The following is a 23,078-nucleotide window of genomic DNA, read 5'->3' as shown; positions in this document are numbered from 1 at the left end:
CCTTTATCTCAATATCGAACTCTTGCAAAAGCAAGACCCAACGTATGAGACGAGGTTTAGTATCTTGTTTAGCAAACAAGTACTTAAGGGCTGAATGATCGGTAAAAACAATGGTCTTACTAAGCACCAAATACGACCTAAACTTATCAAATGCATACACAACCGCAAGCAACTCTTTCTCAGTAGTGGTGTAATTTTGTTGACCACTATTAAGAGTCTTGCTAGCAAAGTAAATAGGACGAAATTGATTACCTTCTCGTTGTCCTAAAACAGCTCCTACTGCAAAATCACTCGCATCACACATTAGTTCAAAAGGTTGAGACCAATCAGGAGAAACCATAATGGGTGAGTAAGTCAAACAATCTTTTAACAATTCAAATGCCTTCAAACAATCTGAATAAATCTCAAAAGGCACATGTTTTTCAAGCAAACGGGTCATAGGTCGGGTTATCTTAGAAAAATCTTTAATAAACCTACGGTAAAACCCGACATGACCTAAGAAACTTCTAACGCCCTTTACATTAGTCGGTGGAGGTAATTTAGCAATAACATCAATTTTAGCCTTATCTACCGCAATCCCTACACTAGACACCTTATGACCTAACACAATGCCTTCTCTAACCATGAAATGACATTTTTCCCAATTAAGAACAAGGTGTTCCCGTTCACATCGCTCAAGCATCTTATCCAAGTTGGAAAGACACTTATCAAAAGAGTCACCAAAGACCGAGAAATCATCCATGAAAACCTCCATAGATGTCTCCAACATGTCTTGGAATATTGCGATCATACACCTTTGGAAGGTGGCTGGAGCATTACACAATCCAAATGGCATCCTACGATAAGCATACGTGCCAAAGGGACATGTAAAGGTCGTCTTTTCTTGATCATTGGTGTCAATGGGTATTTGAAAGTACCCGGAGAAACCATCAAGAAAACAAAAATACTCGTTTCCAGCTAACCGTTCGAGCATTTGGTCAATGAAGGGTAAAGGGAAGTGGTCTTTACGGGTCGCATCATTTAACTTCCTATAATCAATACACACCCGCCACCCGGTAAACGTTCTAGTAGGTACAAGTTCATTATGTTCATTAGTGACAACGGTCATTCCCCCCTTCTTTGGTACACAACGGATCGGACTTACCCATGGACTGTCAGAGATAGGATAAATAATTCTAGCATCCAAAAGTTTAATTATCTCTTTCTTAACGACATCTTTCATATTCGGATTTAGCCTCCTTTGTCTTTGAACACTCGGTTTGAAATTTTCATGCAAATTAATCTTATGTTTACAAAATTCAGGGCTAATTCCGGGTATGTCAGTTGTACGCCAAGCAAAGGCTCTTTTATGAGCCTTCAACACAGTCATTAACTTACCTTTTTCATCATCCGAAAGCGATGACGATATGACAACGGGAAGAAGTGACTTACCTTCGAGAAATGCATATTCCAAGTGCTCGGGAAGTGGCTTGAGCTCCAAATCGGTTGGTGGATTGTCCACCGAAGTTTCAATCTTCAAACCATCCCTCTCAATCTCCTCAAAAGTCTCATCTTCCAGTATTGACTCATCCGTGCTTAATTCCATAATTTCTCATACCATGTCCGCAACCATCACTTGCTCCTCTTCACTACAAGCTAGCAAAGCTTCTCCTTCATCCGTGTCCAAGAAGTTCATCAATTCCATTTCCAAAGCTTCATCTTCTTCAATCACATCAATCCTGAAACATGAATCATCGGTAGAATAAGGATGTTGCAAAGCTTTATCAATTGAAAACGAAATTCTATCATTCCCTATACCCAACGAAATAATCTTATCCTTAACACGAATGATGGCATCGGCCGTATACAAGAAAGGTCGGCCTAAGATAAGAGGAACCTTGGCATCCTCTTCCATCTCAAGAATAACAAAATCGGCCAAAAAGACAATATGGCCTACTTTAACACACAAATTTTCAGCAATCCCCATAGGGTACTGAAATGAATGATCGGCGAGCCTAATGCTCATCCGAGTTGGCTTTAACGCTGCTAAAGACAATCGCCTATAAACTGAAAAAGGCATTAAATTAATGCTTGCACCAATATCGGCTAAAGCATCACAAGTAAGCTTAGCATCAAGAGAACAAGTAATTAGAAAACTCCTTGGGTCTTCAAGCTTAGGAGGGATTTGATTTTGCACAATTGCCTAACACTCCGCATTTAGGAAAGTAGACTTAGCTTCCTCTAGCTTCCTCTTATCCGTTACAAGATCCATAATGAACTTGGCATAATTCGACATCCCTGAAAACAAATCAACCAAAGACACATTAATATAAACCGATTTAATCATGTCTACAAACTTACCGTATTGTTCCTTGAGTTTATCCATCTTCAATCTTTGAGGGAAAGGAATCTTAGGCTTATATGGCTTGACTTGAGGCTCAACAACTGTCGGTTTAGCTACCGGTGTGGTAGATGTAAGTGGAACGACCGGTGGTTTCACGGCTTGGTCCGACTCCACTACAATCTCTTCATCAACTTGTTCATCTTCTTCGTCCTCACTATCAACCTGCGTAGGAACATTAGTAGCACTAGAAATAGGAGGAGAAATAAGAGAATTAACTACCTTATCGGACCGAGTAGTAATGGCATTTACATGCTCATTCCTAACATTCGGGTGTTGATACTTATTACTTCCATCATTTGAACCGGAAAGATTAGGATTTTTTTGGGTATTACTTGGCAAAGATCCTTGTTGACGATTAGAATTACCCATTCTATCAAGCCTAACTCCTAAATCCTTGATCGCCGCTTGTTGACTTTTGATATTTTGATTCATCTTATCATTCAAAGCGATGATATCGGTTTGGTAGTTCTCATTCTTCTTGTCTTGATCAACCATAAACTTCTTCACAAGATCCCTAAGCTCGGCATTAGGATCAAGAACTTCAACCAGTTGAACCGAAGGCCCTCCTTGATTTCTTCCTTGCCATGAAGCTCCCAATGTGGACCTATAATTTCCTGCACCATTAGAATTAAAATTAGAATTAGAATTACCTTGGTACCGGTTTTGATAAGCTCCATTCCTTAGAAATAGCCCTCGATTTGCAAACGGTGGTTGATATTGATTTTGAACATAATCAACTTCCTCATTCCGTGGTGTTTTATCACAATCTTCCGTGTAATGCTTATCACCACAAATATCACAACCCGCAACCGCCGTCTTCAAATCCTTTTCAATCAACCCGAACCTACCATCCATACTTGCAAATTGCTTATCCATGTGACTTGCCAAAGCCTTAATTTCACCCACAACATCATTACTTCCACCATTATCAACCCGAGCCACACTTCTTCTTCCCGTTTTCACAAGATCCGGTTTAGTCCTACCCGCTTCTCGAATCACACTTGTACGAACCATATCTTCCATAATCTTATAGGCTTCGTTGTAAGTGACATTATTAATGTTACCTCTACAAGCCCAATCCAATTGCCTTTGAGTACGGCTATCCAAACCCCGGAAGAAAATAAGAATGTGGTCATTCAATCGAATACCATGCCCGGGACATATCCTCATCAACTCCTTTAATCTTTTCCAAGCATCTACCAAATCCTCACCACTAAGTTGCTTAAACGCCTGAATCTCCAACTTCATTGTTTCAACCAATTGAGACGGAAAGAACCGCTCAATGAATCCTTCCCTCAACTCTTCCCATTTCTCAAATATGTTTTCATCGAGATTCTTATACCAATTTGCCGCCTCTCCCGTGAGAGACAACGGAAACAATTCAAGCTTAACATGTGGCATTTGAGTCTCCCCATACTTGAACAATCGACAAACCTTTTCAAACTTCTCCACATGATCATACGGATCCCACTTAACAACCCCGTCAAACTGATTTTCCTCAACCTGAGACAAATGATTACCCTTGACATTGAAATTTGGAGCGGTGGTTGGAGGACGAATAGCCGAGCCCCTATTAGGTGCAATGACTCGAGTACTCTCCCCAATAGTCCTATCAAACAGATGAACCATGTCTTCGGCCATGTTTCTAGGTGTAGTAGGAGGTGTAGAGGGTGAAGTGGAGTTTGGTGTTGAATTTGGTGAATTTTTAGGTGAAGTTTTCGGTGGAGTTGGTTGTTTATTTTCCGGTGGTGTGGAATGGATGGAACTTTCGGCTTCAACGTTTAAGTTTAAGGAATCTATTTTTCTAGGTGAAAGGTTAACGGTTTTAGAAGGTTTTTTTTCCTCGTCTCTTCGTCTTTCCCGGATTAGATTGAGGACTTACTAGTGGTATACCGGCAGCCCTTGTGGTCATCAACTAAGAAACAAACCTGAAAACACAAACAAAGAAAACCGTAAAACGCACCAAGTTACACAAACTAAACAAAATAGAAAAAATTAAAACTAAAAATCGAAAATTAACCTAAGAAAACAAGTAACTCTCTTGCATTTGAGTACAAGAAAGGATCAACTACGAAATCTCAAACTAAAGCTCTTAAATTAGTCCCGGCAGCGGCACCAAAAACTTGATGTGTGAAAATCTAGTTAAATTAAAATCCTTAAAAATACTCCGAATCGAATACCACACACAATCGGGCAGTGGACCCATTCGTATGCAATATAGATTAAAGTAAGTAAAGGTTCGTTCCACGGAGACTACAAAGAGCTAGCGAGTTTTAAGTAGTTAAAAAGATTTTGGTTTTTAAAGACACCACGTCATCTTGATTTTATATTAAAAGTTAGTTGATTGAAAGAGTTAGAAATTCCTAAGAATTTATCGAAAAGAGAATTGTTTTATATCAAATAGGATGAGAAGATCATCCACTTCGACTCCATGACACACATTATTTAGGTTGCACTTAAATGAAGAACCAATTCGAATATGTTGATTTATAACCGAGAACTAAACAAAGACTCACCCCGTACCCGTCAAGTTCGTTACTTTATTCAATTCCTTTAATTAACTAGTTCCATTACTAAGACAGGTACCCCAAGACGCCTTTAATTAACGACACAACGTTAAATCAAATCAACTTGAATTCAAAAGATTATGCAACCATTATTCAATGTATCACTTCATCTCAGTGGATGACGAATTATTTAGCTACTCATAATCATAAACAAAGCACAAAGAGTAAAAGTATAAGAGAACATATTGTACTAATGGGTAGAAAACAAGTAAACGCTAAGAAAATTGATAACCGAATGCCTTGAAGCTCACGAACAACCCTTAGACCTTGATGGACGAAAAAGCTGTTGAGAATTGCCCCAAAGAACCCTAAAATCGACTAGAGATGATTGTATATCGAATGGGAGGGTTATGGTCTTGTATTTATAGAGTTTTCAAAAAGTCTTCACAAACCGACCTATAGGTGCGACGCACCAAGCATCAGGTGCGTCACACCTAGCCTTGTTTCCAAAAATCATTCTGCCCAATATGCGATGCACCACAGGGTTGGTGCGTCGCACCTCCCTGCTTTCTTACATCTTCCAACTTTCTGAGAAGAAAATGCTCTGCACCAATCTTCCAGGTGCGACGCACCTGCTCTGTTTTCAGCCAAAACTTATAGTTTTCATTCCGTCTTCACTCGTATGCGTCCATGAACCATCCTAGGGCATCTTCTAGTCATCCGAAAGCTGTTTCTAACCATTTCACCTGTTCTAAGCCTGCAATCACTAACAATACCATCAAAGCATCAAATATACATGTAATTTGCTCATAATTAAGCTCAAAACGACTTAGAAACGGCATGGGAATGTATATATAAATGGACATATCATCGACTGACTATTTTTCTTGGAGATTTATTGTTTATTCTTTTTTTCTTATTTTTATTAATGGCATGTGAACAATTGTGCAATGGTTGTTCTTTGTTTGGTATGCATGTCTTTTACTGTGATAGTTACTATTAGATTTATAATGAAAACCGTGGATCTATCCGCGAGCTTGTATGCCTGCGGATGATAGACATGGATTAAATATTTAATCCGTTTGCAGATATCCGCGAATTGGCGGATCAAAAAAAAAACCGCGTGGATGGTAATGGGAAAAGGATATCCGCATCCGTTACCCGCGGGTGTCATCCCTACCATCAGATCGTTTCTCCAGTCAGAATTAATCAAAGTAATCCCATCACCATCGATATTCGCTGCCATGGCCTCCCCCTGGTGGCCGGCAGCTACCCCAGTGGCGGCGGGCGACGATTGTCTGGTGATTTTAGGGTTTTCCACCGTTTTTCAAGGAAATAGCGTAGCAGCAACATTAGATTCGAATGAATCTGCAACAAATGACTCATAATTGGTGGAATTAGATCTCAGATTTTACTATTTTCACAATTTTAGATTTATTTGCACTTTTTCCACGATTTTGATTAGGTTTTTTATGCATGGTTTGGATCGCAATTGAAAATGGAACAAGAGAATGAGATCAGATTGTTTATTTCGATTGTGTTTTGATTGATTTTGATGGATTTTGCAAGACAAAGAGGCACGGATCCCTAGGTAAGAAAATCGCCCAAATTGAAAGAAAAAACACAGTACAAATTCCATCCGGTTTGTTTAGAGCTTAATTCTTATTGCTAATATTATTGGATTATTTTTTTGAGATTTGATTTCTAGGTTTTTAGAGTTTGGATGATTTTCTGAGTTAAATTTGTTAATAAATGTAAGTGTGATTGATGTTTTTGATTTAATTCGATGGTATTTGTTGATGATGATGATTTTCTAGGTTTTTGATTGATGTTTTTGATTTAATTTGATGGTATTTGCACGGGTCAAGACTCGGCCCGACTCGACCCGAACCGGTGTAACCCATGACCCGAAAATGCATGAAAACAATAACCGTGACCCGGCCCGCTAACCTCCCGTATACAATATATACATATATATATATATTCACAAATGGTCCTATGAGCAATAAATGGACGAAACTACCCCCATGTGACAAGCACACGGGGGCATTAACAGCTGAATTCTAACGATACGTTACTTTTGGACCAAAATTGCAACAGGTGTGATATGACAGGTATACGTTTCACGACTTTTCACATTTTTGTATCAAACTTGCAAAAGGTGTGATAACACAGGGACAAAAAACGCAATTCGTTCTATAAATATATTAAAATAGTAGTTAATCGAGCATTCTTGGAAAGATCTCTTCAAACCTAAAGCTATATAAAACATTGTCACGTAAGATTTTAGTAAGATTTTATCCCATGTGGCGTCTACTTAACTTTTTGACAATATTATTTAATAAAAATCCATAACGTTTAAAATTTTAAAATTTTTATACGATATCTACCAACAAACTAAAACAGGATTGATATATTCTTGAAACGACACATGGCGTAATTCTTGATCGACATGTGTCTTTTTAACTAATTTATTCTATTAAATTAAATCTTTTAATTGTATATAGATTCAATTTCCTTATTAGACTTAGAATTAAACTCTAACTCTTGGCTTATTAATACAAAATACATTATAACCTTATTTAATAGATCGTTTTTTCATTAATAAATTATGTTTTTTTTTCTCAATTCTTCAACCCCTATTACTTATATTATTTATAATAAGTTATAAACATGAAGATATTTCAAAAGTTTGAGTTTACGATCCGAAACTCACAAGGTTATTTGTCGTCATCCACTATGCTTACAAGTTTCGATTTTGATGTGATTTTAAAAATCTAAAGTAAATCCAATACTCTAACTAAACATATATTATATTATATTTATCATTACTATTTATTATAATTTATTTTCGATCATATGTTTACTTTAAGTATAATTTATTTCAAATTCACGAATCACATATGAAACATTCAATTTTTTTTATGATATAGTTTATATAGCTACTATACGTATGTTAGGACTAGTAATATACAAAATATGAGAAAAATCAATACCAAATCAAATCTTATATAGAGCTTCGAATATTCTATTATAAGAAATAGAACATGATATGTGAGATTTAAATCCAATAATGGTAAAAATTGGAGTTATCGGTAATAGAGGATTTGATTCGTCATTTTTTTCCAATATCTCAATATATTATATTCACTTGTACACATTAAAACTTCTTAATAAATAAAAGTATTCAAAAGTCATTATAAAAGTCAATATAAAAATCAAATATAAAAACATCTTGTAAAACGTCTCAATATATTATTATCGTTGCATCGATTAGACATGAATCTAATGAATCTAGCTAAGGTTAATGAATATCAATATAAAAGCACTTTTAAGATTAAAAGTCGCGTGGGTATTCTTCTAATACCCTATATAAAAAGATTACCACCCTCTTTTTCTTATGAATCAAAGATATGAAATTATCAATTTATCCCTAACACATAACATCTAATCAAGTCCGTGTTTTTCTTATTTTTTTTTTTTTAAAGTTTGTTTTGATTCAGACGTGTTAAAGACATTTTTAACCAGCGATTTGTTGGATCTATAACTACCTCCTCATGAAGAAAAATACATTTAACGCTTATCTATACTATCTATACTTCTTTATAAAAAAAATAACACCCCCTCACTCTTAAATGTTGAAAGTTGCACATGACGAAATTACACTTATACCCTTCTTATTCCCTACCCCTTGAACACACACAACCCACCACCTAAAAATGAAAACACACACAAAACACATAATTTTTTTCTCCAAAAAACCATAATACATAGTACTCTTGACAGTAACCATCATAACATTGTCAATTCTATCCGCCCCAATATGCAGGTATCATGCTAATTTAGTTAAAAACAAATAAACAACCCTTTTTTTAAGGTTGAAAAGTTATGTAATATGTTCACCTAACACCTTTTAACATATTTTCGCTTACATTACCTTTAACATTAATGATTAATTACACTATCAAACTTTTATTTTTTAAATTTCATTAACCCTTTACACCAATTTTCCACACCATTCGACGGCGCCTCCACCACCAATAGTTGCCTCTACAACCACACCATCACTGTTACAACCATTGCCATATTGCGCGTGTATCGTGCTATTAACTTAGATGTAATAGTAGTTTATCATTTTACGATAGAATATACTCGTACAATATATTATGTTAAAAAAGTTTAATTTGATTGAATTAACGATATCCATCGCCCAAAAGGTCAAAAACAGTAGTTAACAAAATCCATAGTGTGCTTTTTAGCAAAAGAAAGGAAATAAGACGAGATTATATGTTTCAATTGAATTCCTAATTCTATCTTTTCAGTTCCTCTAAAAATTTAGGTCATTTCGCATTATCTTAAGGAAAATGATAATGAGAGCTCTATAGGTTGTCATTATTACCTTATTATATGCATAAAAAATAGTACTTTATACATAAAAAATCACCCTCCTGAATTTTTGTATGATAATGTACAAATTTTAATGCACCCAAATAATTTATACTGACAGGGCTGTCATTAACAAAACACTTATCCTAATGCGGATCTTAAACGGAGTTTGTTATAAAGATGTAGTCTTCACATTATAAGGTTTGGACAATCTTAGCAAGCGTATTGGGAAAAGATCATGTCTAACTATTTCAGATTATTTGGATATATAAAAGGCCAACGATCCAAGGTTTGTATAAGTGAGTCATTCAGGTATTATCCACAGGACAAATATTTAAATCTCGATAACTCTGGCTTAAATTGGAACTTTGGAAGGTGGAGACGGAGGCACATAAACCGGAACTGACCTCCTAGCGTCCCAAATGTGTCCCTCATATTCCCTTTTCTTTTCGGTACAATATATGCAAAATTAACCAAAACCAGATCTTGGGTTGGCCTATCTGTCAGATTAACTTCACAATAGGGCGTCGTACTCGTGTCGCGGCCCCTGATAATATATGACAACGATTTACCATACGGCGGCCCCATTATTACTACTATTGATTCATACTATACTGGTATATGTACGTTCCGCCCCACCTTTCCACTCCAATATTTCTTGTTAACCCCATACAATAACTTTAGAAAACCGGGTTCCATTTTACACAAAAATAATGTAAAAGACGTAGATGTGTTTCAATTTAGATGTTATTTTGAGGTCAAGGTGGAATGGAATGTAACAAAATTTATAATATGAGTTGTAAAATTTATAGAATAAGTAGCTAGAATGAGTTGTAAAAGTCCATTCCACTAATTACCATCTTTCTAATATGACAAATCATTGGGACTAGTTTAAGTCTTTATACCTTATCTTATCTGGCTACCTACAACCTAGACACCTTATATCTTCTAATGATATAGTCCAAATTAAGGAGGAAAATAAAGAAGTTAGTCGATCACTCAGTTAAGTTTTTATCTTGCCCTGAACTAAATTTTTTCTACGATTTATCAAAACTAACAAGTAACCAAGGCACCAAGCTATCCTATAGCAGAGTTGGGCTGATGAATAAATAAACTAGGCTATACTTTTTGCTCAATATATAAAATGTGGCCCATTTGAGATCTGCAAGGTAAAAAATGGCCCATTTCGTCATTTAATTCACCACTTTTCAAATGGTTAAAGTAAAACTAATGAACTACTCCATCCATTCCGTTTTAACTTTGTTCTTATCTCAAATCATCAATACTCCCTTACAAAGCAAATTAGCTTTAAGTCATTAAGAACCTGATAAGTCTAAAATGTCCCTTACCTTAATACATCTTTCCATATCCACCTCTACAGTTGGACTAAACTATCCCCGAATCTATCTCATTCTTAAAACAAAACTCCGCCGCAATACGCGGGTATTATGCTCATTTAAACAAATTAAGTTTGGACCATATAGTTGATGTCTATCACAAGACTTAAACCTTGGACGAACCGATCATGGAAAGATGCAATAATATGGGATAAGGACCATATAGTTATTTTCATTCAATCAGTAAAAAATATAACATTTTTTCTGCATTTTATTTACAAGACTACAATTCAAATGAACCTATTTTCCCTTATAATCGATGATATTTATTACGATGGACGATTGCATGATTGATTGTTAGTTATATTGTTTTTGTTTTTTTTTTTACAATTCAAATGAATATAGTTGTTAATATTTTATGTCGATAAATTACATTACTCTCTACATAGTACTTATACTAGGTTTTAGACTTGTGTCCAACACTGTATATGAGACTTACGACATTATTAATATTAGATAGTAATACATGTAACTCGTAAAAGCTTAAAGTGAAAGTTGAAGATATAAGTAGATATTAAGTATTTAATTCAAATGTCAAGAATGTTAAGCTAATAGAAAGAAAATTGATATAATAAAAGAACATTGAAAGTATATATCCTCCTTCATCATTTGAAAGACTTCTTTATAAACGAAATTTGATGTAATGTTTTTTGTTTTTCTCATCTTTTTCACATATTAATACCTTAAAGCCCCTTCTCGACTTAACTCGAGATACTGCAATGTACAATTGGTCGTGTGAAAACCGGACTTTGAAGATAGAAACCAGTTTTAGTAACATTGTAAAAATAATTATTTTAGTTATTTGTTTTTTAGTAATTAAATAAAATTATGTAAAAAACTAAATGATGACATCAGCGATAGTTAATTTGATGAAATCGAACGATTTAAATTACATTTACTCACGTATCAGTGTATCAACCTTTCTTTCCATTCACATTCTTACAATCCTAAAATATCTAACAAAAAACATATATATTAATAAATCTTGAAGGCTAGCTGATCACGGTCAAACGTCATCCATATAACTTTGCTAATAAATATTGATAGGATAAATAAATAAGGGAAATAATTAATCCTCTTAATAAAATAGCCTAAAAATTCTTCTAACTATTGACATGTGGAAAAATCAGGGGGCAAAAGTGGATACCACATGTTATCCTCCTAGAGTGTTAGGAGAATTTTTAGGCTATTTTGTTAGGAGGATTAGTCATTTTCCAATAAATAATCATGTAACTCAAAAGCTTCCAGCCTTGTTAAACGCTAAAGATAGTAACGTTAAAAAAGTAGCTTTTTCATCCACCTTAAAAAGCTTGAAATTCCTTTAACCAAATAAAACTTTTTATTAAAAGCTTAAAGCTTCCAAAAACTATCAAAATATCGTAAGTCTCAAATGCGCGTGCTTCTTAAAAGACGTGGTAAAAATAACGAGTGAAACAAAAAAAAAATGTTTATTGTTTAAATTGACTTTTTCCCATTTGACCATATCATCCTTGACTTTTTAAAATTATCTTTTAACATTTTAACTTAAGTTAGACAAGAAATAGTCAACTACGTAGAATTATAGTTTGAAGTTGTGATAAACATAAGTACCAAATCCAAACAGTATGCACTGGTTCCATTGCTTTACTACTTAGTACTTGAAATTTCTCATGTTCATCATACGAGTGTTCTTGAAAAAGAATCAATATAAACATAAATAGTACATAATGGATGATAGGCCTTCATCAATTCCAAGTTTGCAATTTTGATGGCTGCTGCTATGTATTTTCAAATGATCTTGCTAGTTTTAATTTCTTCGTTTCTAATACCAACTCCATCAGCTTCTCAATCAACTCCTCAAAACATCCAAGTTTACTTTCCGTTACCAATTACTCCACCACCAACCACCGCGGTGATAACTACCTCTTCAACATCATCATCGGGCAGGAAAACCATTGCCAAAGCAGTTGCTGTCACTGCTGCAACTAGTCTGGTTTTTTCAGGGCTATTGTTCTTATTATTTTTCAAGTTTAAACGCCGTTCTAAGGTACAGGCTACAAACGTATATGCTGATACTGGCAGTCAGGTGGGTCTACATAAAGATGACGAATTTGTGAGAGCTGGAGGTATCAAAGGGGAGATTGTTGATGAACAAGGACTTGATGTGTTATATTGGAGAAGTCTTGAAGAAAATAATGCAGGTATTCCTTTACAACAAATCTTGAAAAACAAGGATAATGGAAGCAGAAGCAGCAAGTCACAGTTTGAGTTCGACTCTCCTCCTCCTGCACACAAAATTCCTTTACTCCTCACAGGAATATCTTCTACTTCTCATACTTGTCCTGTCGATTATAAAATCAAAACTCAAACTCTTTCTGACTCTCTTCTGGTTGTTACTCCTCTCGAGTCTTTGAAAACTCAGCCATCAATGAAGTCTCATGCACCACCACTACCGCCTCTACAACCATCTAATGCAGCAATTTTGGTACCACCACCCCCTCCTCCACAGATGGTTGTGGTAGAAATAAAGAGCAACGCTTCTCCTCCACCTGTACCTATAGTTGTAGAAATGAAGGGTAATGCTCCACCACCACCACCTCCGCCGACAGTTGTGGTAAAAAGGATGGGTAAAGCTCCACCACCACCGCTGCCACCCAAAACAGATGGGTTGACATCACCATCACGACAAACACCACAATTGACTGCAAAAGGTGATGTGTCTTCATCCAATGACAAACAGGTCAGATTCAAACCCCTGCATTGGGAGAAAGTCAACGCCAATGTGGAACATTTCATGGTGTGGCACAAACTAAGCAATGGTTCTTTCAGGTAAAAAACCTACTCTCACCTTATTTTTCCGAAACTTATTATGCATATCATGATTTTGTAAGGAACTACTTGGAGACATGCTATTAGCATGGTACAGTATTCTGAAATTCTATATGATGTTTCAGGGTTAATGATAATCTAATGGAAAGCCTTTTCGGAACCATGCCAATTGACAAGAAAACACCACTACATGGAGCCAGCAGCTCACCCAGCCCAAAAGCACAAATGAAATCAGGCCTGTCTCAACTTTTCTTACTTGACACAAGAAAATCTCAAAACATAGCAATAGTGGTTAAATCATTAGCCATTTCTAGAAGCAAAATCATCCATAGTCTCCTACAAGGAAAGGGTCTAGACACAGACACACTTGAAAAACTCACTCGAATATCCCCCTCTGAAGAAGACATAAAACTTATTCTGCAGTTTGAAGGAGATATCAGAAACTTGGCGGATGCTGAATCTTTCATCTATCATGTCACCAAAGCCGTTCCCGCAGCTTTTACTCGAGTCCGTATCATGCTATTCAAGTCAAACTTTAGATCAGAAGTATCAGACGTGAAGAAATCATTAGAAACACTAGAAATGGCTTGCAAAGAGCTCAAGACTCAAGGGCTTTTTGTGAAGCTTCTAGAAGCGGTTTTGAAAGCAGGAAATCGGATGAATGTGGGAACGTCAAGAGGGAATGCTCAGGCATTTAATCTCCATTCTCTGCTAAAGCTATCAGATGTGAAAAGCAGCGATGGAAAGACAACTTTGCTTCACTTTGTTGTGGAAGAAGTAGTCCGTTCAGAGGGAAAACGCTGCAATATCAAACGAAATCATAGCTCAAGTAGAAGTGTTGGTGGCTTAAGTACAGGTGCATTTACAGAAAATTATTACATAAAGCTAGGGTTGCCTGTAGTTGGAGGTGTGAGTTCGGAATTTTCTAATGTGAAGAAAGCTGCTGCAATCGACTATGATGCGCTTTCCAAATCATGCTCAGGGTTAAGCGATCATTTGTCAGAAATCACAGAAACTGTTAAAGAATGTGATAGAGACGGAAATGGAGGATGTCTCGTGAGTGAGATGTTAACATTTCTCAAAGTAGCAAAACGAGAAATTCAAATGTTGAGAGAAGAAGAGGAACGCATCATGGGGCTCGTGAAGATAACAAATGAATATTATCAAGCAGGGACTTCTAAGGGTATAGGAGGGAAACCGTTCCAGTTGTTTGTGATAATAAGAGGTTTTCTTAATATGGTTGACAAGGCATGTCTTGATATTGCTATAAAACTGCAGAAGAGAAGAACTGGTGGTAGATCACCAGAGGCGGCGATTCAGATGTCAACGTCACCCGCCAGGCCACCTATGAAGTTCCCGATATTGCCTGCAAATTTTAGAAGCACTACTAGTAGTAGTAGTTCAAGTGATTCGGATTAAAATCCATCTAAGTGCTGGAATGATATTGTACATAGATTAACAAAACGTTCACTGGTTATTAGACAAGTATAGTCAAAACTTGGATAGTGCATCAGTCTTGCTTTCACATTTCTGCCACTTATCACATTTGGAGTGTGGATTTAGTCCGAAAACCCAAGGTTCTGCAATCAGCCATCATTAAGACTCGATTCAATATGGTTGAGCCAGTGACTCCTAACAAGATCAATGGTCGGCGCTCATCAATTTAAATATAGCTTTTAAAATATATATAACTTGCAAACATCATAAAAGGTTTCTAAGCTTTAAGAAACAAGTGGAAAGAACAGAACTTGTTTCATTTTCATACATAGTCCTCATTTTTACTAGTTTCCATTTCCATTAGAAGTAGCAAAATGGAGGGTCAGATTATGAGTAAAATTGGGTAAAGGATTTAAGAGGTCAAAGCAAGCCGGGTACCTGGGTCATATTCAACCGAGTCTCAACAGTTTCATATCCATGTGCTTTGACATTCATGATCATCAAATGTCTGCAATCATCTTAAAAGTATACGATTGTGATAATATTTGCTAAAACAGATCCATTTATGCAGTTGAAAACGGTTAAACATCTCCCAATTCAAGTAAATAGCCCCAGTGACTTTGACCTCTGTAATTAGCTAGACTCTTTGACCCTATTCTAATAAATTGGTAACAAACTTAAAATCACCACCTCTACTTTACATATTCCTAAAATTTTCTCACATATCTTAACAATGTGGCGGAACTAGTTGAGAGGTCCATGCAATATGCCAAACCCCTCTTTGCAGGAACTAAGCAAATTTCAGGTTTTCCATACAGCAAACATGAGCCACGAATATAAGTGACATGTGGAAAATTTGTGCATAAGATCTATTTAAATCAAACCCCAAACTTTATACACTAGGTCATTGCTGGTCTTAAGTCCCTACTCTAGTCTGATACTCATGATCACAGTTTTTGTGGATAGCTTCTTTTAGTCATTAGCAGGCATATTTTCATATGAAAAGGTACACTAAAAACAAAATTATGAATAAAATCTCAATCTAGTATGTCTTCTTAAACAGCTTGAGCTAACATTGTACATAAAATCGCCGCTACCCACAACATCCACACTATACTTGATGGATCCTCTTTTTCTTGAACTACCAACATCCTCATGATAAGTTAATCTCAATTTCACAAGTTCTTCAAAAGAAATGTAAATTGATCTAATTAGTGAGTTCTAGTCGAGTTCTTCAACCATGTAATATTTCCTTGGCAACAATCTATCTGGTCGATTTGTCCAATTTTCTTCCCAAAGCACATACTACAAACAAGAGCCCCTTTGCTTAAGACAAATCCATGCATAACACATAACTAGCACAACAAATTCATGTACGCATTGAGAAATGTACAGTACATGACAACATGCCTACCAATGCATTGGCAGTTGAACGCTATGATCCTTTGAATGCACTTTGTGATGTTTACGAGGCCAAGTAATTGCGGTTCACCATTTTCATCTAGATATGTCCCCTGATTTGTTCATCTATGTGAATCAGGTCTCCTTGTGGTTTCATTCTTTATTGTCCCCTGCTTTATAAATTGAAACTACATGAGTGAAAGAGGAATAGTTGGATGGCCTTTTTTTGATATTTCATAGTCATGCAGCATAAGTGTAACTTCTCCCATAACTTGGGAGCCAAAAGGGGAAGGCTGGTAAGAATTAGAGATGTTACCTTCTCTGAAGTGCTTTTTGATAACCCTTGTGCCCGATAAAAACTCGGCATTGGTTTTGCTTTGAAAGTTAGGTTCTGCCTCAGCTTTTTTATCTCAGCATCTTTTGCTTCCTAAGTCAAGTAACCAATAGTGAGATAGCGTTCTATAGCAAAGATGAAAAAAGGACCAGTTATATGCGAGTAATTAGAAATCTACCTTTGACTTTGAACTAAGTTGAGTTCTTTCCGCGTCTCTAGCATTCGACTTTTCCTCCAAATTCTTGAAGAACTGTATCAAGATAAAGAGTATATACATATTTGTATATATATATTATATATATATTGGTCAGTGTGTTTGCTGGAAGCCAAATCAAATAGACGTTCAGACATTGCATAACAGATACCTCTTTTCGCCTTTCGGCTCTTTCATTACTTCTCAAAACTACTGAAGTTGGTGTCGTCTTTAGTCGTCTTTCATCCACACCAACACCTTTAAATGACCTGTCCCAGAATAGGTTTTAAAGTTACAAGTATTAAATATGAGCTATCATACTTTCGTGTTGGTACATATACTAAGTCAGTAAACTTCTATGATTATAAAAGATATAGGCACTACACAGTTATAACATAAGCTGTTTCTTACCCAGATGATACAGATTTCCATGTTGGTCCTATTTGACCTCTTGCATGATAGGTTTTCTCTGCCGCCTTCCTTGATCTACATTCGTTCATTAAAAACTTAGTTATAATCATAAACTTCTATGTATAAACAATGAATAATCACTGAGGTGACCTTTAGAGTTAAAGAGAGAGATGTTGATAGTGGCTGGCAGGAATTTTAGATCTCAGTTTGAAAGAACACATTACCGCTCATTTTCTTTTTGAGATACCGTGGAAGTCAAAGCCTTTTGCCCCGATCCCTTTGTTGGTATCTGTCAAAAAAAGAATGCATATAAATCACGTGCAATACTGATTGCTAATAGACACTTTGTATACTAAAACTACCTGTTTAGCTTCAGTAGATCTTCCATCAGATGATGGCAATTGGTTATATCTGTTCTGAAATGTCTTAAACGCTCGTTTGACAATGTCCTTGTCTCCCATTTGCTCCAGGAACATAGATCTTCTTCTTGACGAAGTAACAGAAGAAGCAGTATCAGAATGTACAGAACTCATGCTCATGGATAAATGGAGTGATGTTGAAGCAATCCGCCGGCTTTCCAATACCGAATGATTCTTGCTCTTTGACGATAATGATGCAATTTCCTTGTTCAATGAAGACCTAGATGTAGTTATGGGTGTTGTAGCAGCTTTTGGTTTTGATAATTTAGTGGACAATGTTTCTGGAGATTTAGACATCATCGATGCTGGTTTTGTCGTCCTACCTACCAAGTTGCTTTCCACTTTGGTTGGTTTTACCTATAAACCAAATAAATAAATAAATAAAAGTTAATGCACAAAAACCAACTCTGTATATATGTTGTTCCTTTGGTGAAATTGATGAAACTCACCTTTCGTGCCACATTTTGAGGTTTGGGTTTTGGAACTTGTTGGTTACTTTGTCTAGGAAATTCTGCATCAGGTTCCACTTGGAAGTGCTGTTTTACTAGTTTCATACTCTGATTATTGACCAACAAAGCATCTTCTAACTTATCACCATTTCTGTTTGTGGGTATTGCAGATTGAGATGATAACAAACCGTGAGGTTCCGACGTATCACAAGATTCATCTTTCAAGTTTTGGTTATTCACCAAAACAGCCTCTTCTCCTTCTTCTTGTTCTTTTGGGTAAATAGGGGCATTGTTGTTTAATGTAAGCGGTGACAAATGTTGGGGTTTCGGCGCAGTACAAGATTCACCTTGAAAGGTTTGGTGATCAACTGAAGCAGTAGCTGCTTCTTGTGAAGAATGAGACATATCGTTACTACTTCTTGTTTCGTGTTGAAGTTTTACAGATTCATCCTCAGTTGAAATCTCGTGTTTTAGTTGTTGACAATTGGGATGATCTGAGGTAGAAGGAGGAGGGGGATGGGGGCTTTGATGTTGATCGGCCAGTAGTAGTGACCGATCGTTGGCTTCTTGTTCTTCTGCTTGCTGTTGCTGCTTCTTCATCTCAGCGATTTTCTTGTAATGAGCCTCGAAAAAGGCCTTCTTTTGAGCAACAGATCCGGGGGTGGAGCACTTGCCAACTTCATCCAAGTACTTGTTACTATTATTGTTGTTATTATTGGGGGAGGCAAAAGCAGACCATCTCTCCCAACAAATACCTTCATTCTCATACTTACCAAAAGACACCGAAGAAGAGGGGGATTCTCCTATCTCTATCTGGATGTATATATGTATGTACCAATCAATCATTCATTCAAAAGTCAAAACCCATCCACCCACCAATTAAATCACATCACAATTAATTAGGAGATAATCTAAGTAATACTCTTGACATTCACTATAATCTATCTATGGGGCTACACAGCAGTATCATTTTCTATTCATATATATAATCATAATAACGAAAAAGTATAATAAATACTAGGGGGAAAAAAGTGAATTTTGTAGGTAGGTACCTTGTTGTTGTTGTTGTTATCCATAATAATACTAGGGTGTTGTGTTTCAACCATAGATTCACCCATCATATACCTCTTTTTCTTTTTATAAATTTTTTGGGGGATATATAAGATCCTACTGGAAAGAGCTGACAGGAGAACCTCCAATTAGCAGCAGAGCAGCAGCATTATATTTTTTTGTATTTATTTTATTGTTATTTATATTATATATGCTGTATGGCCATATGGGATGGCTAAATATGTATGGCGGGGACAAGAATCAGGCATTGACAAAAATTATTGCATGTGGAGTGTTTTTCTGTCATATTCTATCCATTCATCCATACGTCCCAGGACTTTACCTTTGGCTTTGGTTTCCCAAAGGTAACAAACAAAAAAAAATTGTCCTTTTTTGTACTTACTCCCTTTTAAGTTTATATTTAAAAAAAAAAAATTTTAATCTAATCATGATGCTTATAAAGTTATGGACTTTTTCAGATGATACGAGGGAGTTTTTTCTTTTTCTCTTTTTTAGTTTTGTTTGTTAAAAGTTAAGTTTTCATACGAAAAAACAAAAGATACTTTTACATTTTAGTTAATACTATTCTTAGTCATTATTCGTTCGTAGTCTTTTTTGTTTCTTTCAAATTATAAGTTCTTTCGAGCACCTTGTAATGTTTTAGGGCCACTCTCATAACATAACAATTCCATAATTATAATGTTTTCAGATAAGAAATTAACTAGAATAATGGTTAAGCTGCATAGATAAAGTTATACAACTAAAAACTTCGTTCCTTTCTAGTTTCTACAAGCATTTATACCCAAGCGTTGCCTTGGGAGAAAAACAAAACTTTTGTGGCAAAAGTTAAAAAAACATTAAGCCGAAAACAAAATTTTTGTGACAAAAGTTAAGAAAGTAGAAATTATGGTCAAAAGTAAAGAAAATGAAACATCAGTAACAAAATTTAGAAATCAAAAGTTAGTTGGTAAAAAACAAATAAAAGAAAATTTTCTGAGTAAGACGTAAAAAACAAAGTTATATGAAAAAAGTATAAAAGTTAAGAAACTTAAAGTTGAAAACAAAGTTTATCTGACGAAATTTTAAAAAACAAAAGTTATGTGACAAAAAGTAAAAAGAGAAATGTAAAAAAAAAAAATAAAAACCTCCGTAGTGAAAGTTTGAAAAGTAAAAGTTATTTGGTAAAAATAAGAAAGTAATAAACTTTTGATGGAAAATGATTAAAAACCAAAAGTTATGTTGCAAAAAGTAATTAAAACAAAACTTTAGTGGCAAAAGTTAAAAAACTTAAACTTGAAAACAAACTCTGTTAAATACCCTTTTGTAACTACCGTTAGTTAACCAAGTAACACCTAACGACCATTAAGGCCCGTTAGTTATTTTTGGTTGTGCAATACAAAGTTTTACCAATTGCATAGAGGGTGGTACTATTAGCTACAGTACCACCCTTTCACATGGCCGACATTGCAAATTAGTATATATATATATACTATATTATAAAGCAGATTCTCCTTGTCTAGAATTTTAAGTTTCAACATTTACTTCCCCAAAATGTCCCCCTATATATTATATATTTACCTAAAATAATTATATTACCTTTTCTTTCTCCTCAAATCTCAACCAATCATTTTTTTTCTCTCTCCTCCATAAATCATTTATTTCCCCAATTCATTCAAAATCTTTTATCTCAAAAACCGTACATCGATAAATCATAAAAATTATATAGGTGTTCTTAAAATTTCATGCTTTTTCATTAGAGATGTCATTCGATATACTTTCGACGAATTTTTAAATCTAAGGGCGGAGCCCGTACGTGTAACACCCCAATAATTTTAAGATAATAAAATAACCCTTTTTGTAGTTTGACATTAAAATAAGTTCCTAATATTTTATTTTTGATTATGGGGTTAATTTAGTTGGAACGTTAACGGATAGCGGGTGTTTTATCATCAGAAATCCTAAATGGGTCGTGGCATCCATATGGAGTGCCAGCCACATTGTTGTGGGTTATTCATATTTCCACTAACTCATCCTTTCTTCTTCATCTCCATATTTCTTCTTAATTCAAAGAAAACCTCAACTAAATCCTTCATGCAATACTACTAATTTATCCAAGAATCATCATAACAATAACCTCATATGATCAAGAAATTGAAAAGTTAGGGTTTGAGTTGGAGTAGTGGTGGTGGCCGAATTATTGAAAGAAAAAGGGAAGAGTTTGTGATTTGAAAACCCTAATCTTTTATCTTCCATCATTGAGGTATAGAATTCTTAACCTAATTTCTTTTCCTTTCTTTGAATTAGGGTTCTTGTAAGGTGAAATTGGGGATTTTGCTAGTAATGAGTGCCTATATGAGTTTTTCCCCAAAATTCTTGTATATTATGATTGTGTCATTGAGTTGCATGTTGAAATCTTTAATAATGAGAATGTTAGTAGTGAAACTCCAAATAAGGAAATGGTGACTTTACTAGCTATATGATGATGTTGATGATGATGATGAATCCTTGGGTTAATATGAGATTTTGTTAAGTAAGCAACTCAATGACTTAATGGGAAGGGTTAAGGTTAGGAATGCTAGTGAAAGGTTGGTTTAGCTATAGTGAAATAGCTAGGAAATGTGAATGATGTCTTATATGTGCATTATGATATGTTGATAGGTTGAAAGCTTGGTTTTGTGCATTTGCGGTTATCTTGATTATTTGTTGTGTCGCGAAGGAGGTTAGTATACTTGCATAAATTGTATATTCGTCGGGTCAATTACCATTCATGTTGAGTGAGTCCATGGTGGTAATTGATTTGGCGTTAAGTCCCATGTTTATGGTTGAGTTTGATTACAGGCCTAATTGGTGGCCATAGGCTCATGTGGAGCATCTGTTATTGTTTTAATTGTGTGATTGTAATCATTTGCTTATATGGATCCATGTAATGCCTAGCCCAAGGGTGAGTATTATGGATATGACACGACGGTGTCATAGTCCATATGCAACAGTCCCTTGAGCATTGCCCTCCTTCGTTTATATGATATTATGCAAGCATATTCACTAAGCATTCGCTTACCTTTCAGATGTTTACCCTTTTGATTATAGGTGGTTCCGGAAGAAGGAACTAGGTTTGCTTGACTCGAAGAATAGAGGACGAAGTTGCTAGGGATTGTAGATAGTTGGAAGGTATCTTGGCTATTCTCGGAAGAATAGCATGATTTGGTTAGAAACCTAGTTGTCCCTCTTGACATTGGCTCATGGTACATTTTGGTTGTTATTGGCCATATTTTGATATGTTTTTGTAATTGGTCATGTTCATGTCTTTTGGAGTTGATAAGGATAGTTGGTTTGGTTGTAGCATGTCAAATGGGTAATCGACCCATATAGTTGCGTGGTCAATCATGGATCAAACTAATTCGGCAAATATGAATGTTTTCGGGTTAACTTTTTACTTTCAATTCTGGAACGTAATTTCCTTATAATTTTGGTTGTGGTTCAAAGGTTTTGGTTAAGTCTTAATGTGGGCAAAATTTGATGTTGTTGGGTTGTGGGCCACTGCGGCGCAGTGGAAGCGTGCCGAGCCCACTGCGGCGCAGTGGAATCCCACTGCCAAAATTTCTTTTCTTCCCACTGCGGCGCAGTAGGAGCGTGCCGAGCCCACTGCGGCGCAGTGGAATCCCACTGCCCAAATTTCTTTTCTTCCCACTGCGGCGCAGTGGGAGCGGACCTAGCCCACTGCGGCGCAGTGGAGGTTCTTCCAGTTTTGGTCCGAGAATTTCCACTGCGGCGCAGTGGGAGTACTCGACCTCACTGCGGCGCAGTGGGGACATTAAAAAAAAAAACTTTTGTGTTTTCAAGTTGTGTCGTTTCAGTACGGTTAAGGTATTTGGCTATTACACTCTATGACCTATCACCTTCTAT

At 35.8% G+C, this 23,078-nt stretch overlaps 3 protein-coding genes across 4 annotated transcripts; 1 reads left to right on the top strand and 2 right to left on the bottom strand.

Moving 5' to 3' along the window:
- Positions 1-1,591: 1,591 nt before the first annotated feature.
- Positions 1,592-4,024, bottom strand: LOC122578972. The gene is made up of 5 exons (XM_043751048.1): positions 2,648-4,024; positions 2,341-2,545; positions 2,188-2,277; positions 1,798-2,085; positions 1,592-1,701 (listed from the first exon to the last, which is right to left on the bottom strand). The coding sequence occupies exons 1-5, from the start codon at positions 4,022-4,024 to the stop codon at positions 1,592-1,594; spliced, it is 2,070 nt and encodes a 689-aa protein (XP_043606983.1).
- An 8,396-nt stretch (positions 4,025-12,420) lies between these two features.
- Positions 12,421-14,900, top strand: LOC122578865 (formin-like protein 4). The gene is made up of 2 exons (XM_043750915.1): positions 12,421-13,481; positions 13,607-14,900. The coding sequence occupies exons 1-2, from the start codon at positions 12,421-12,423 to the stop codon at positions 14,898-14,900; spliced, it is 2,355 nt and encodes a 784-aa protein (XP_043606850.1).
- A 1,025-nt stretch (positions 14,901-15,925) lies between these two features.
- LOC122608487 (protein WVD2-like 7) lies at positions 15,926-19,373 on the bottom strand. Of its 2 annotated transcripts, XR_006321494.1 has the most exons (10): positions 19,178-19,373; positions 18,126-18,938; positions 17,620-18,033; positions 17,482-17,546; positions 17,258-17,332; positions 17,019-17,115; positions 16,832-16,903; positions 16,636-16,746; positions 16,333-16,489; positions 15,926-16,223 (listed from the first exon to the last, which is right to left on the bottom strand). XR_006321494.1 is itself a non-coding variant. In XM_043749903.1 (9 exons), the coding sequence occupies exons 1-9, from the start codon at positions 19,244-19,246 to the stop codon at positions 16,442-16,444; spliced, it is 1,764 nt and encodes a 587-aa protein (XP_043605838.1). In that variant the 5' UTR covers positions 19,247-19,373; the 3' UTR covers positions 15,926-16,441. The 2 variants fall into 2 exon arrangements, 1 of the variants encoding a protein (XP_043605838.1); XM_043749903.1 differs by having other exon boundaries at positions 15,926-16,489.
- Between the last annotated feature and the right edge of the window lie 3,705 nt (positions 19,374-23,078).

Source organism: Erigeron canadensis, chromosome 1 (genome assembly GCF_010389155.1).
Source record: "Erigeron canadensis isolate Cc75 chromosome 1, C_canadensis_v1, whole genome shotgun sequence".
NCBI lineage: Eukaryota > Viridiplantae > Streptophyta > Magnoliopsida > Asterales > Asteraceae > Erigeron > Erigeron canadensis.
Note: the sequence above shows the minus strand (reverse complement) of the source record. Positions and strands in the feature narration are given on the sequence as shown.